Here is a 13,473-nt window from a genome sequence, read left to right as displayed (position 1 = left end):
AAGGCTGGAGTGACTGAATGTGTAACTTAATTGCCAGAACACTACTTCCTGCTATTCAGCGCTCTAACTCTGAGTTAGTCAGCGACTATAGGGGGGGCCACATGGGACATAACTGTTCAGTGAGTTTGCAATTAATCCTCAGCATTCAGCTCAGATTCAAAAGCAAACCGCTATAACCCATGTGCCCCCCCTAAGTCACTGATTGGTTACTGCATGGTCACCAGGGTAACCAGTCAGTGGAAACCAAGTGAGCTGAAAAGCAGGAAGTAGTGTTCTGGCTTTTATGTTAGACATCCAGTCACTCCAGCCTTATAGATTACATTTGTGGCTAACTAACCATATTCGAAACATGTTTTATTTTGCACATGCTATCTATTTACCTAGTTTTTTTTACACTGAACAGTTCCTTTAAGGTATTACCACTGTTTGGCAGCCAGGAGCAACAATCTCCTAAAAGAAAATAGTTTTTACTTTTGTAAAACAGTAAATACCAAAATACCACTCTCTTTTATTTTAAACTTCCTGCTATTAAATTCCTTGTGTAGCTTTGCCTTATATATACAACGTAATGTGTCTGATTCATTTTCTTCCAGCAGAAAAAGCGTTGCAAGTATAAAAGTGAAAAAATTGAAACCCTGAAGCCCATGGATCCATTGAAAGTGCTCCCAAATGGTGATTTGAAAGCTAAGAAGCCTTTCACAAACGAGAGAGATTTTGCAAATGTAGGAGAAGTTTATCACTCATCCTACAAGGGCCCTCCTTCTGAGGGAAGCTCCGAAACTTCATCTCAGTCAGAGGAGTCGTACTTCTGTGGAATTGGTGCCTGCACAGCCCTCTGTAATGGGACACTGCAGAAGACAAAAACTGAAAAAAGAGCCATAAAGCGCAGGCGCTCAAAACTACAGGACCAAGGGAAGTTTATCAAATCCTTAATACAGGCTAAATCTGGGTCCATGCCAAGTCTGCATGACATTATCAAAACCAACAAAGACCTAACTGTGGGAACATTTGGGGTAGCAACTGTTTCTGGCCGTCTCACACAGGCAGCTGGCACAGTATAACCCTTCCTATTTATACACTTTCCAGTAATGCAAAGAAGATGCAGATACTGATGTGCAGAGTTTCAAATGGCTTTGACTTGTGTCATAATGCAGTTTAATACACGGCCTGCAGAATCTGTTTCATTTTATAAATTGTTAAAACAAGTAGATTTTTCACAGTTTAATTACTGAGGGAAAGAATATTCTGATGCCCAGTTTGTTGGGTGAAACGTAAGCTCAACTTACCTTCCATACGTAACCCTTTTCCTGTATTTTGCACCTTTATATATTTATGTGCCTTTGTCTATTTATAATGCAACTGGTAGGAAAAGCATCAAGCGTGTATGCCAGATAAGGTTTTTATGGTTTAGTTTTTTCACTCTCCCAAGTTTAGCACTACAGCATATGAGGCCATTTCCTAGAGCAACACTGAAACACAGATTTTGGTGGAAAAATACAATTTTTACGATGTCTGCATGTATTAAGTGGTATGGGTGTTGTGTTTTTTGTTTTTTTTGGTTTGGTTAGGAAATACCTAGAGTATTTATATTTATAACCTTATACCTCCTGTAGAATGCCGCAAGTCTCTGCTACTAAATTAGCGTGCAATTTCTGAATCCTTGTATCAGCCATTGAGAAAAACAGGATCTGAATTTCCAGTCAGCGGATTGGTAAAATAATTAAGAAGAGATGATCAATAGAAGAGAGTGTTTGAAATATTTATTGATATTGAATTTGTTAAGGTGATGCTGAGCCGAATTTAATTTTGGCAGGTTCACATTAATGCACTCAATCTGAGCCAAAGACTCCTTGAAAATACTCACCTCTCTAGTTGCAGGAGAAGTGTACTGTACACAAGTCACAAATTGCAACAGGCGTAGCCCTCAACTAGGTACAGGTACGTAATATATATGCCATATAGGCAGTGCTATACATCCTCACAGCTTTATCTCTGTATGCTTCATATAGTCACAGTAGCCGTTTGCAACTAGAAAATGTAGCATGAGTTTCAGTTTCATGAGTGCAGTTTTATTTCCATGCATCATTGTAAGGGTAGTGGCATTTGTTACAAGGTTTTGTGTTCTTTGGAAAATTCCTCCAGAGACCATAAGTATGTATTATTGCATTGGACATCTGTCTCTGTTTAATACTGGAGACTTGCAGCTAATCCTCTGTTATAATGCAGCAACACACAATCCACAGACAGCCTGTACTAATTCCTTTACTAACGATGCTTTATTAATCAACTGCAGGTCTTTAGATTTCTCTGTCCCCAATTTGTTAACACCGTCGGAACGTAGGTGAATTCATTCACTATCAATCCTTATGATTTTAAACACGGAAATTCATCGATTTTTCTATAGTATTTTCAATTTGTCCCAAAACATCCGAAGTCATACATTTGCATCATCCACCACAATTTGTAAGATAACCACAAATTTGTGATCATTTAACCACGTCGATGTTATGATGGTCCTACTAAAATGTGTCTAGCTGGCCTTTGCCACAGCATTTTGTCCAGGTTTGTCCAGATCTAGTATACCCATAACAACCAATTAACAGATAGCTTTAACTTCTAAACAGATCGGAGAAAGGAAAGTTCTCTTCTGACTTTGCTTTTTAATGTATAGCCCTCTTGTTTATTTGGGTTGTGTTTCTGCAGTCATTTTGCCAACAGTTAGTTCCTATTTAGGACCAATTTAAAATGTCAACAATGGGGGATCCTTTCTTGGTGTCATTTTGTTTTATTCTGTAAAAAGAAATTTTAATGTATTATCAAAAACAATCTTTAACAGGGATCAGCGAGTCTCTGAATTCAGTATTAAGTGTATTTTCGCGTGTTCTGAATTCTTTCTGCTTGGAAAGCAACAATGCATTTGCATAGATTTTTGTTTGTAAAGCAATGCTTGGATATTATGTGACATATACATATAGTAAGGCTATGCTAGGTAGTCTGTGTACTGTTAAATCAAAATGATACATCTCGAGAAGGTACGGTTTTAAATGCCAATTTATGGCCATTAATTGACGGACAGCAATTGTAAAAGTTGTATCCGACAAATTGTAGTGACAGTCACCCATTGATGTCATCAGATAAGTAATACGTTAGCCGACATATCTTCTAAATTTTCCATTCGATTAAACGACCAACTGACATTCTATGAAAAATGTCAGGATGATTATTCTTACTCCACACACATAAAGAAAATTGTAAGAATCTTCTTGTCATACAACTATACCTTCACATCTATGGCCAGCTTTATACTCCTTAAATGTCCTTATGTACCTTAAAACTGGCCATAGACATACACATATAATCATATGGAGCTAGGTTTTTCGGACCCTGTGTGGGTTCTGAATTATCGTCCCAACAACCATGGCAATAGAACAGGTTGGAAAATGTCTGTCCAATAACAAAAATATCTGTGCGTGTTTTACCTATATGATAATATCCATGGGTGACGTATTTTCGGGACATGACTTTTGTATGATTGTTGCAAGAAAGTTTACAAATGGCCAAAACATTGTCAGATTTGTTATTTTTAGGACTTCAATCTGTATATTAGTTTGACTGTTGCATTAAAACTAGGGATGCACCAAATCCAGGATTCGGTTCGGGATTCGGCCAGGGTTCGGCCTTTTTCAGCAGGATTCGGATTCGCCGAATCCTTCTGCACGGCTGAACCGAATCCTAATTTGCATATGCAAATTAGGGTCTGGGAGGGAAATCTTGTGACTTTTTGTCCCAATACAAGGAAGTAAAAAAAAGTTTCCCCCTTCCCACCCTTAATTTAGGGTTCGGATTCGGCTCGGTATTTGGCCGAATCTTTAGTGAAGGATTCGGGGGTTCGGCCGAATCCCAAATAGTGGAATCGGTGCATCCCTAATTAAAACGTACGATAGACATCTGAATGTTCGTCCTACTACAAATAAAATCTGAACGTCTATGGCCACCTTCATGCAGAGATTCCCAAACTTCAAGACTGGCCCTCCTAGGGGGCTCAAAGTGGAGAGGGAGATTTGGGGAGTATACTGATTTATTGTTACGTGAGAAATAACTTTTGGACTGCCAAAGGGGGCACAAATCGAAAAAGTCAAAGAACTTATCTCCCTTATGATTAATACAGTGTTTTTTTCCCAGTGATATGAATATAACAGGGTTCTGTATTTAGTCACATGAATCTTTATGAAATGCTTAGTGTGTGTGAACTGGGCAACTAACAGTCCTCCTATGGAGAGCGGCAGTGCCCTTCAAAGCAGCTGACTAGATCGCCATTCCCTTTATTCCCTCTTTGCTGATTCTCTCATTTCCAGCTTTTATCTGTAGAGATCTAAAAGGGTACAAAATCTAGCTGGTGCTTCTTTCTAGCTTTCCAATTGTATTTGTTAGTAAATAGTGTCCCTCGGGCAAGTGTTAGGGGTTTTAGGTGATTGTCCTATTGAAGTATCAGCATGTGGACCATTTATTGTATATTTTAATTTGCTAGTTTTATATTTATTTGTAACTAAAATATGGTTAGACATACCGATACCAATGTACGAGTTCAATCACTCAAAAATAATATTTGAGATTTATGTTTTTTTTTTTTGGTCCCTTTGGCCCAGGTTTCTTCATGTAAATACAGTTTTCCAGTAAGTGGGGTATGTGTGTTGTCAGGTGTATGTGTATCTGAAGGAAAGTATAAAAAATTAACAAGCCACCAGGGCTTCTGCTAGATAACACAAATATTGCTCCATGGCGTCCTATAACTACGGTCATCTTCCCTTGAGTGCCATCAACAAGGCGCAGGTTCAGGGCCCTGCAGTGACGAATACACAAGAATATCTTTAACAAGGCTGGAAAAATGATACACTGACCAAATATTGATGATTGGACCCTTGCTAATTGAAACATACCAGAAATAGGACAACTGCTATTTTTTTCCAGGAATAATGGCAGCCATAGTTTATGATAATAATGCTTCTGCATCAGTTCCCCTTTGCCTTTTCTAATTTATACATGTACATTTTTAGTTGAACCTAATTCTTATGAAATTGTAGTACAAAAATGTTGTACTTGTCTTAAGGAAATGGTTCTACTCAAAAAAAAAAAAAAAAACTACACACAAAAGCCGAAGCACTTTCCTATGAAGTGTGTGTTCGTATGTAGAGATCATGAAGTCATTTGCTTTTGTCTGATGAGGCCGTGTATGCAGTGAGGACCAATTATCCATTTATTAGGATTCTGAACCCAGTTTTTACAAGTTTTGCTTATGTATTCTCTCCTTTTTCAAGTGTGGCACTTAGGCTGGTGGCAAATGGTGATAGTAGTCGCCAATCAATAAATCTTAACTGCTGTGGGAGACTCCCCAAAATGCCTTCCCACCAGCAAGAGTGTGAATCTCTGGCGGGATGGCATTCGTGTGCCTTTGTTTTTCAAAATCGCCCAAGTTTCCTTCTGTCAAGTAAAATAAAATTGGTGGACAATGTGGTTGCTCTTTATGGCTCATTATCATGGTGAAACATGTTTTGAAACAGCAAATTACTATGTAATGTATTTCAATATTCTTGGAACAAAATGTATGTTTCTTTAACTTCTTGTTAACTTGCATCTTCTTAGGTTGTGACTGCTCAGACGGCAAGTCGTTAACACTAGGCAAAGCTTAATACCACAAAGTTTTGTCTAAATTTCCATATTATATTAGAACTATGGGTCCATCACCAATCCCCTCTGCTTGTATGGTTCTCCTTTTGGCATGTATGAAATAGAATGATTTGTCTGCTATTAACAATTAATTATTTTAGTTTTTATTGTTGTTATTTATAGTTAGAACCATTTTTGCAAATACAGGTAAAGGACCGATTATCCAGAATGCTTGGGACCTGGGGTTTTCTGGATAATGGATCTTTATGTAATTTGGATATTCTTACCTTAAGTTGACCAGAAAATAATTTCAACAATAATTAAACCCAACAGGCTTATTTTTCTTTCAACAACGATGAATTATATCTAAGTTTGGATCAAGTACAAGGTACTGTTTCATTATTACAAAGAAAAAGGAAATAGTTTTTAAAAATTTGGATTATTTAATTATAATGGTGAAGACAACCTTGCCATAATTCGGAGCTATCTGGATAACGGGTTTCTGGATAACAGATCCCATCCCTGTATACATATTTGCAGTTGCACAGTTAGGCCACAATATTTTTGTTCTTGTATTTGTTAAGATTGGTTAATACTCTTGTTTGCAGACTAGCTCAGGAAATGGCTCAGGGACAGGGGAGCCTTAAATCACTGGCCGTTCAGATTTGTTAAAGCAAAAACCTTCTGGCACAGGCCATTGTGTCTTTAATAAAAAATAATGCACCAGCCTGAGTCATAACATCGGCATCTTTCTTCGTCTCTCGATTATTCTTTGTGCAGGCTTGGGTGGATATATAGGACAATAGCAAGTCTTGGCACAGGCACCCACCTTAAGGAATAACTTGGAGATAAAGAAGATGGCAGTGCTGTGTCACGTACCCCTGGCCAGTGATTTTATTAAAATCACTGGCCAGGGCAGAAGGTTGGAGTTTTCTCTTCATCCAGTGATTTGTTTTCCTTGTCCTTTAAAAAAAAAACAATATCTGGGAATATTGACATCTTATTATTATAATCTAGCTGGGAGGCTTTGGAAAATATATATATATATATATATATATATATATATATATATATATATATATATATATATATATATATATATATATAGATCATTAATTATCCCATTTTTTTATCATCAACAAAATGGAAGTCATTTGCATAGGAATCTCCTGCATGTACAGTATTTATTACTATTTAGATTCCTGACAAATCCACGTGTTCTTTGCAGAGCATTTCAACAGAATATGCAGACTATCTGATCACCCTGACCTTAATTTTTAACCCTGTCTATTAGAAAATAAGTAGTAAATAATAGGGGGGGTTGTTTTTTCTTATGTTTTTTTTTTCTTTTTACTGCTTACAACTATGTTGTGAATAAAATTGTGACTCCAGAGACTTTGTGCAATTTTAGAAACTGTGAATTTCCAAATAAATCTAAGCAACTTGCTGGGCTTATTGATTATTTTCATTAAAACTACACCTATTAGTAAATTATTTGGCATATAGAAATATAATTTCTAGGGATTGCGAAAGATTCGGCCGAATACCGAATCCTAATTTGCCTATGCAAATTAAGGGTTGGGAAGGGCAATTTACTTGTTTTGTGACAAAAAGTCACGTGATTTTCCTTCCTGCCCCTAATTTGCATATGCAAATTAGGATTCGGATTGGGTTCGGGCCGGGCAGAAGGATTCGTCCGAATCCAGCTGAAAGAGGCGGAATCTCGAACCGAATCCTGGATTCGGAGCATCCCTAATAATTTGTACCAAAAACAGTCATTGATCAGGTTATTGATGTCGGACTGCTATTTCTCTGAACCCAACTATAGATCTGGTTTTGCTGCAGTGGAATAAATAAATAGGATGAAGGATGACTTAACTGGGTGAAGCTTTTCATCTTTTTATATCTCAGTAGCTAGCAGAATAATCGTTTAATGAATGAGTTAAATACAATATTATTCTCTTTTCTCTTCACAAAATTGCATTTATTGGACAGAGTTCATTTATTTCAATGTTATCTATTAGTTTTTAAGACACATTAAATGGAGATTTGAGAATAGTTGTGCCTACAGGCAGGGACCATTTTTAGGGCAAACTTCCATCAAAATTGAACTTCTAAAGAACAGACTATAAATATGAGATAAAAGTTCTGAACCTTATCTGGAATAATCAAGTTACTGTTTATTATGCTATTGGTGAGGGCAAATCCTAGGCAAATAGAACACCAGCCAATGATGTATTAGCACGAACTATCCTTACTTACTACTGAGCTGAATCCAGTGCAAAGCTTGCATAAAGAGGGATAAATATGGTTGAGAATGAGACAGTAAGACTTACTTGATTGTTTAAAAAGAGAACTAACCCCTAAAGATAAAAAAAACCTACCCCCTACCCTACATAGACCCCCTTCCCTCCTCCCCCAGCCTAAGTGTTATCCCAGGCAAATGCCCCTAACGTTTTACTTACCCCTCGGTGTAGAACCAGGCATCCGAGTTCACGGGCGCCATCTTCAGCCGCTTCGGAATGAGACCAGTGCTTCGGCAATTTTCGTGAGTTTCGTTGCATGCGCAGTTGTCGCGCAATTGTCTCCATTAAGACGTGGTGCAGAATTTTTTAATGTAATGTGTTTATAGGTTATTTTTTACATGAGCTGAAACTTGTATTATTTTTCACAGTAGTTCTTCTTTTATAGTGCATTTAGCATACAACAGTGCACCATGAAGCTGCCTGCCCTCAGGAGAGTTGCTTATGCCTTGCCCTTCCTCCAGAGACCTCAGCCTGGAATGCAGAATGGCTTTTTGTAGAACTGAATTCTCCCTGTTCATGTGCAATGAGCATTCAGACAGATATCCATAAAAAAATGTGGGAATCCTTCTAAAGGAAACTATACCCCAAAATGAATACTTAATAGTTTATATCAAATGAAGTGGCATCTTACCAAACTGGAATATATATTTAAGTAAATATTGCCCTTTTAAATCTTATCCCTTGAACAACCTTTTTGTGTAGCAGGAAGAAGTGTAACAGGAAGAAGAAGTGTAACAGGAAGAAGTGTGGAAGCAAAAGACAGAACATACCAAACGCACATCATGTGATCATGTGGAGGCAGCAGCAACCAATAAATGTAACGTGGGTAGGAATGCTACTCTGGAAGTAGACCAGTGCTAATAATCATTACTTGGACAGGCTATTGATACTGTAAACAACAACCACTTTGCCATACAACAAAAAGGAGCAAATCAATCAGTTTATACAGAGGTAGAAAAGTGTAAAATCCAACAAGGTAGATGTGGGCTCAGCCTATGATTGTGTTCCCCCCCCCCGTTAGGTTTTTTTTTTTTATGATTATGTACAGATTAAAATTAACTGTCTCTCTAGATGAATACAGAATGTAAACAAAATATGTCATGATGCGCACTAATAAGGATGTTTGATGTGGACAAAGGGCCTGCTGTTTTTTCATTATTTTTTTTAAAGAATGTAAAATGTTAAATATATGTCTATCAAGAATTAAAAGATTAAAGATGAAGAATTAAAAATGTAGCATACCCATTAAAAGGTAAGTGACTATTAGCAGAAGCGAACATCATTCTAATACTTCTAGTGAAGACACTGCTCTACTGACAAGTGGGTGTGACCTGTTACAGTAATTAATCTATTTATAATACACAAAAGCCATGAATAGCTTGTAAATTATATCCTTATAAACTGTGAGTTCTGATGTCATCAGTTATAAACGGTGAGTTCTGATGTCATTTCTGTCACATGACTCACTGAAACTTGTGTATTATAATAAATAAAGTACCCCCAGTTGCAAAATATGAGGATATTGGAAGTTACCTCGGAGTTCCATGACCTGTATAAAAACACTCGGCCTTCGGCCTCGTGTTTTTATATGGTCATGAAACTCCTCGGTAACTTATAATATCCTTATATTTTACAAGAGGGGGTACTTTATTCACTATATATTGCAGGCCTCAATTGATGTAACTTCTTTTAACTCTGCTCCCTCACTGTGTCAAATGGTTTCATGGGGTTTATTTAGTGACATTGCATCCTTTCTCAGTCTTTGTTGCTCACATGAAACACTCTTATCTTTTGGTGAATCTAAATTTCATGGAGCTAAGAAAACAATTCTAAATATTATTTTCCCTTTAAATTACTTAAAGGAGAACTAAAGCTTAACTAAAGAAGTAGCTAGACATGTTGTACATTATGTTGTGCGCTTCTGTACCAGCCCAAGGCAAACACAGCCCTTTACCAGTAAAGATCTGTGTCTCCAAAGATGCCCCAGTAGCTCCCCATCTTTTCTGCTGATTCACTGCACATGCTCTGTGCTGCTGTCACTTACTGATCTTAGGGACACATTCACAAGATATTGAATATATATATATATATATATATATATATATATATATATATATATATAAAATATAAATGTCACAATATTGGGCTGATTAGTAAACAATTCAGATTATTGATACACAACAGCTCAGAAACCGGCACAATCAGCACCAGAATTAGCATCATCTCATATCACAGGCAAACCTTATTTTCTGCTTGATAATTTGCGATGACCCCCTAGCCTGGCTTCTTAACAGCTGCTCAGAGTCCACTGAGCATGTGCATGTCACAGACACGCACAATCCAAGATAGATAACTACTGTGACAACTTTGAAGTCCTGGATCAGTGTCGGACTGGCCCACCGGATTACCAAGAAAACTCCTGGTGGGCCCAGGTATCAGTGGGCCCTTCTACTCACCCAACGATTTGCCTTGAATGCATATTAAACAGCAGTTGCCCCATTTCCATATGATGGGCCCCAGGCATCCCAGTCCGACACTGTTCTGGATCATTACTATTATAGAGATGCTGATCCATTTCTACCCATATACATCGGTATATAGGTCTGTACTCTGACTACTGTACCTGTGGTGACAAGCAGCTAAAACAAAAAAGAGTTCTTGTAAGTACATTTATCATTTGTCCCAGTGCCTGACTCATTTCTGTGTCACTAGAGCACAATTTAAAGATTCATCTCCCTTGCCCAATTTTCCATCTCATTTACCATTGTACTTCATTATTTGTTTAATAATTATTGCAAACTTCACTCAGTTCAAATAAAGACCATAGGGGGAACTAGCAACACATGGCAAGGAGAAAAAGACCAGATCTATACTCTGACTATAGAGAGAAGAAATCATTCATTTGGAGTATAATGGTTTGCTTTAAATAAAAGATATTTGCTTCTGTGTCTGAACCTTTGCGTATGAGTTTGTTTTTTTATGAAATTATATTAACCCATAACCTACAAGTGGCCATGGCTTTTGTCAAGGTGCTTTATTTACTTGTTTCTTTTTATAAATTTGAAAGCAATTTGGAGACATAGAATGTTGCTCGCAACTTGTCTGCAACGTGCATCCTACGACACTGGCAAGGGAGTAGTTAAACCTCTATGAGCCACTGACAAAATCAGCTACAGGTAGTGATGGGTGAATTTATTCGGCAGGCATGGAATGGCAGTGAATTTCCACACTTCACCGACTGCGAATGTTTTTACGAAACTGCCCGCAAAATTTGCTGCATCAAATAAATCACTGCTCGTCAAACGGCAAATCTCGTAAAAATTATTCGGACGTCCATTTGTTTTGCAAATTTTTCGCGTTTTGCAAATTTTTTTTTTCAGAGTTTCACAAACGTTTTGTTGATGCTAAACGGGACAGATTCGCTCATCACTTGTTACAGGCAATGAATGTACAATGTAAAGTCCACCTAAATCCCACACTATATGCAATATCCTGAGAATCACTAGGTATTAGGATGAAACTATTGGACCTGGCCCACCTGTGCTGCAGTCCCAGGGCCCCCCTCCTCGCTTGTGCGGTTTTTGACAGGCGTGCCGTCTTTAGTTTTTTTTGGTTTTTTTTTTGCCGCGGCCCAGAAGGGAGGTCGCAGAAGGACAGCAGGAAGATTATCCAGGGAGCGGGTCTGGGCTGGCGGGGCCCACAGGAGCTTGGGCCCTCTGGGTTTTTTCCCGGTGTCCCGCTGGGCCAGTCCGACCCTGCATGTCAGCATTCACTACAACATGGTGGTTTGGTATACCTGCTGAATGTTCAATCAGTATAAATAGTTGTACAAGTTCTACTTTTTGTCACTTCTGGGTTTGTTTTTTACATTTTGCAGAAAATGAGACCATTCTGATGTTAGAGCTTTCAGCATAGGGGGATAGTCATGAGAAATCTGCCATCTTTATAAGCCTTAAGATGGGTGCATGTTGTGAAGGGATAGTTCTCCTCTGTGGCCATCATGCTTGTTTCACATACAGTATGTCCATGTTAGAAAAGGTGTAGCTGTGTAGTAAAATGACATACCTTTAAGAGAGTGCCCCAGTACTCTATACTGTATACACGGAGAGACGGGTAGAGTGATTGAAGCTCCTCATAGTCATACTTGGTAGGATGGTAATTCCCAGCAGTACAAGATAGCAGTCAAGTTTCTGCTAGCCCCACTATAGTAATGTAACAGCCAATGGGTGTGGGTTAGAGTTACGTGTGGTACATTAAGGATAAAGCAAAAGCTTCTAAAAAAGAAGCAAAAGGTAAATTTTTTCTTGGATTCCTACCAGTGAAGAATCATGTGACCCACACAGCCTGGGGTTGGGTATGTGCCAGAGGAGAATTCTAAACTGAGCACGGTCACCATAATCAGGTTATGGCAAGTACAAGTCTACATTAGACGTAGATTTATAGAAGCAGCTCAAGGCACCACATTCCTCCACCAATGAATTTAAGTAGGATCTGTGCCTGGTCTATTATTTTGAGCATAACTGGAAGAAGTCAGGAGTACTATGTGGGACATTCACTAAAATTCGTAGTTGCGCCAGGCGTAACTTCACCGCACTTCGCCAGGCGTACTTTCGCCAGCGCTCCGCAATTTCACTAAAATCCAAAGTTGCGCTCAGGGGTAGTGTAAGGTTGCGAAGTTGCGCTAGCGTTGATTCGCGAAGCAAAGTTAAGCTAGCGATGGTTAATTTGCGTATGGCGCGAAATTCAAATTTCAATGGAGGATTATGTAGCAGCACTGCAAATGCCTGGGAAACCTTCAAAACATCAAATAAAATTTTTATTTTGCCCTACACATGTGCTGGTATAGTTAAGTTGCCATGAGTTAGGAAATGTAGGGGGGAAGGAGGGGAGCCCCAAAAATTTTTTCGATCTTTTTCAGCCTATCACCCATAATATAGAAAAAACGCCAGCGTTTTTTGGGACTTAGAAAAAATGTTAACTTTTTTTTTGAAGCAATCCCTATCTACTCTATTGCGCTTTGCCTGGTCTGAGGTGGCGAAGGAAGTCTAGCGTAAAAGGTAGCGTTCAGTACACTGCGCGCGTTAGTGAATTTGCGTAGTTACGTCCGTTGCGCAAATTCGCCAGGCGTAAGGGTGCGAAGTTACACTAGCGAAGTTACACCAGCGTCCATTAGTGAATTTGCAAAGTAACGAAAATGGCCAACGCTAGCGAATTGACGCTAGCGTTAGGCACTTCGGCGCATAGTGAATTTGCCCTGTGTTTCTTTTGACATATTCTAGTTGTCACCCTCAATCCAATTAGGGAGCATAGAAGCCCGATATCTGCGTGTCTAGCACTGAGCAAGTATTGAACTTACAGTGTGATGGTCTAGGTTTAGTTTAAAATTTTTAATGTATCTCATATTCTAGCCTGAAGAATAAAGAAATATTTCAATTTGTTGTTCCCATGAAAAAGTTGCAGATAAAACGTGGTGGCGTTGTTCCATTTCTGATGGAACATCAAG

General features: G+C 38.4%; 1 protein-coding gene across 5 annotated transcripts in view; it reads left to right on the top strand.

Moving 5' to 3' along the window:
- Positions 1-3,416, top strand: part of suco.S (SUN domain containing ossification factor S homeolog) — a 62,788-nt gene extending 59,372 nt beyond the window's left edge. For 3 of the 5 annotated variants that reach the window (XM_018261049.2, XM_018261046.2, XM_018261050.2), the window contains one exon: positions 594-3,416. In XM_018261049.2, the coding sequence (XP_018116538.1) occupies positions 594-1,061 (468 nt within the window). In that variant the 3' untranslated portion in view covers positions 1,062-3,416. The remainder of the gene's footprint in view (positions 1-593) is intronic. The other 2 variants (XM_018261051.2, XM_018261047.2) reach the window with 1 other exon arrangement.
- The last annotated feature ends 10,057 nt before the right edge of the window (positions 3,417-13,473 follow it).

The sequence above is a fragment of the Xenopus laevis genome, chromosome 4S (assembly GCF_017654675.1).
Source record: "Xenopus laevis strain J_2021 chromosome 4S, Xenopus_laevis_v10.1, whole genome shotgun sequence".
In the NCBI taxonomy this organism is placed as follows: domain Eukaryota; kingdom Metazoa; phylum Chordata; class Amphibia; order Anura; family Pipidae; genus Xenopus; species Xenopus laevis.
Note: the sequence above shows the minus strand (reverse complement) of the source record. Positions and strands in the feature narration are given on the sequence as shown.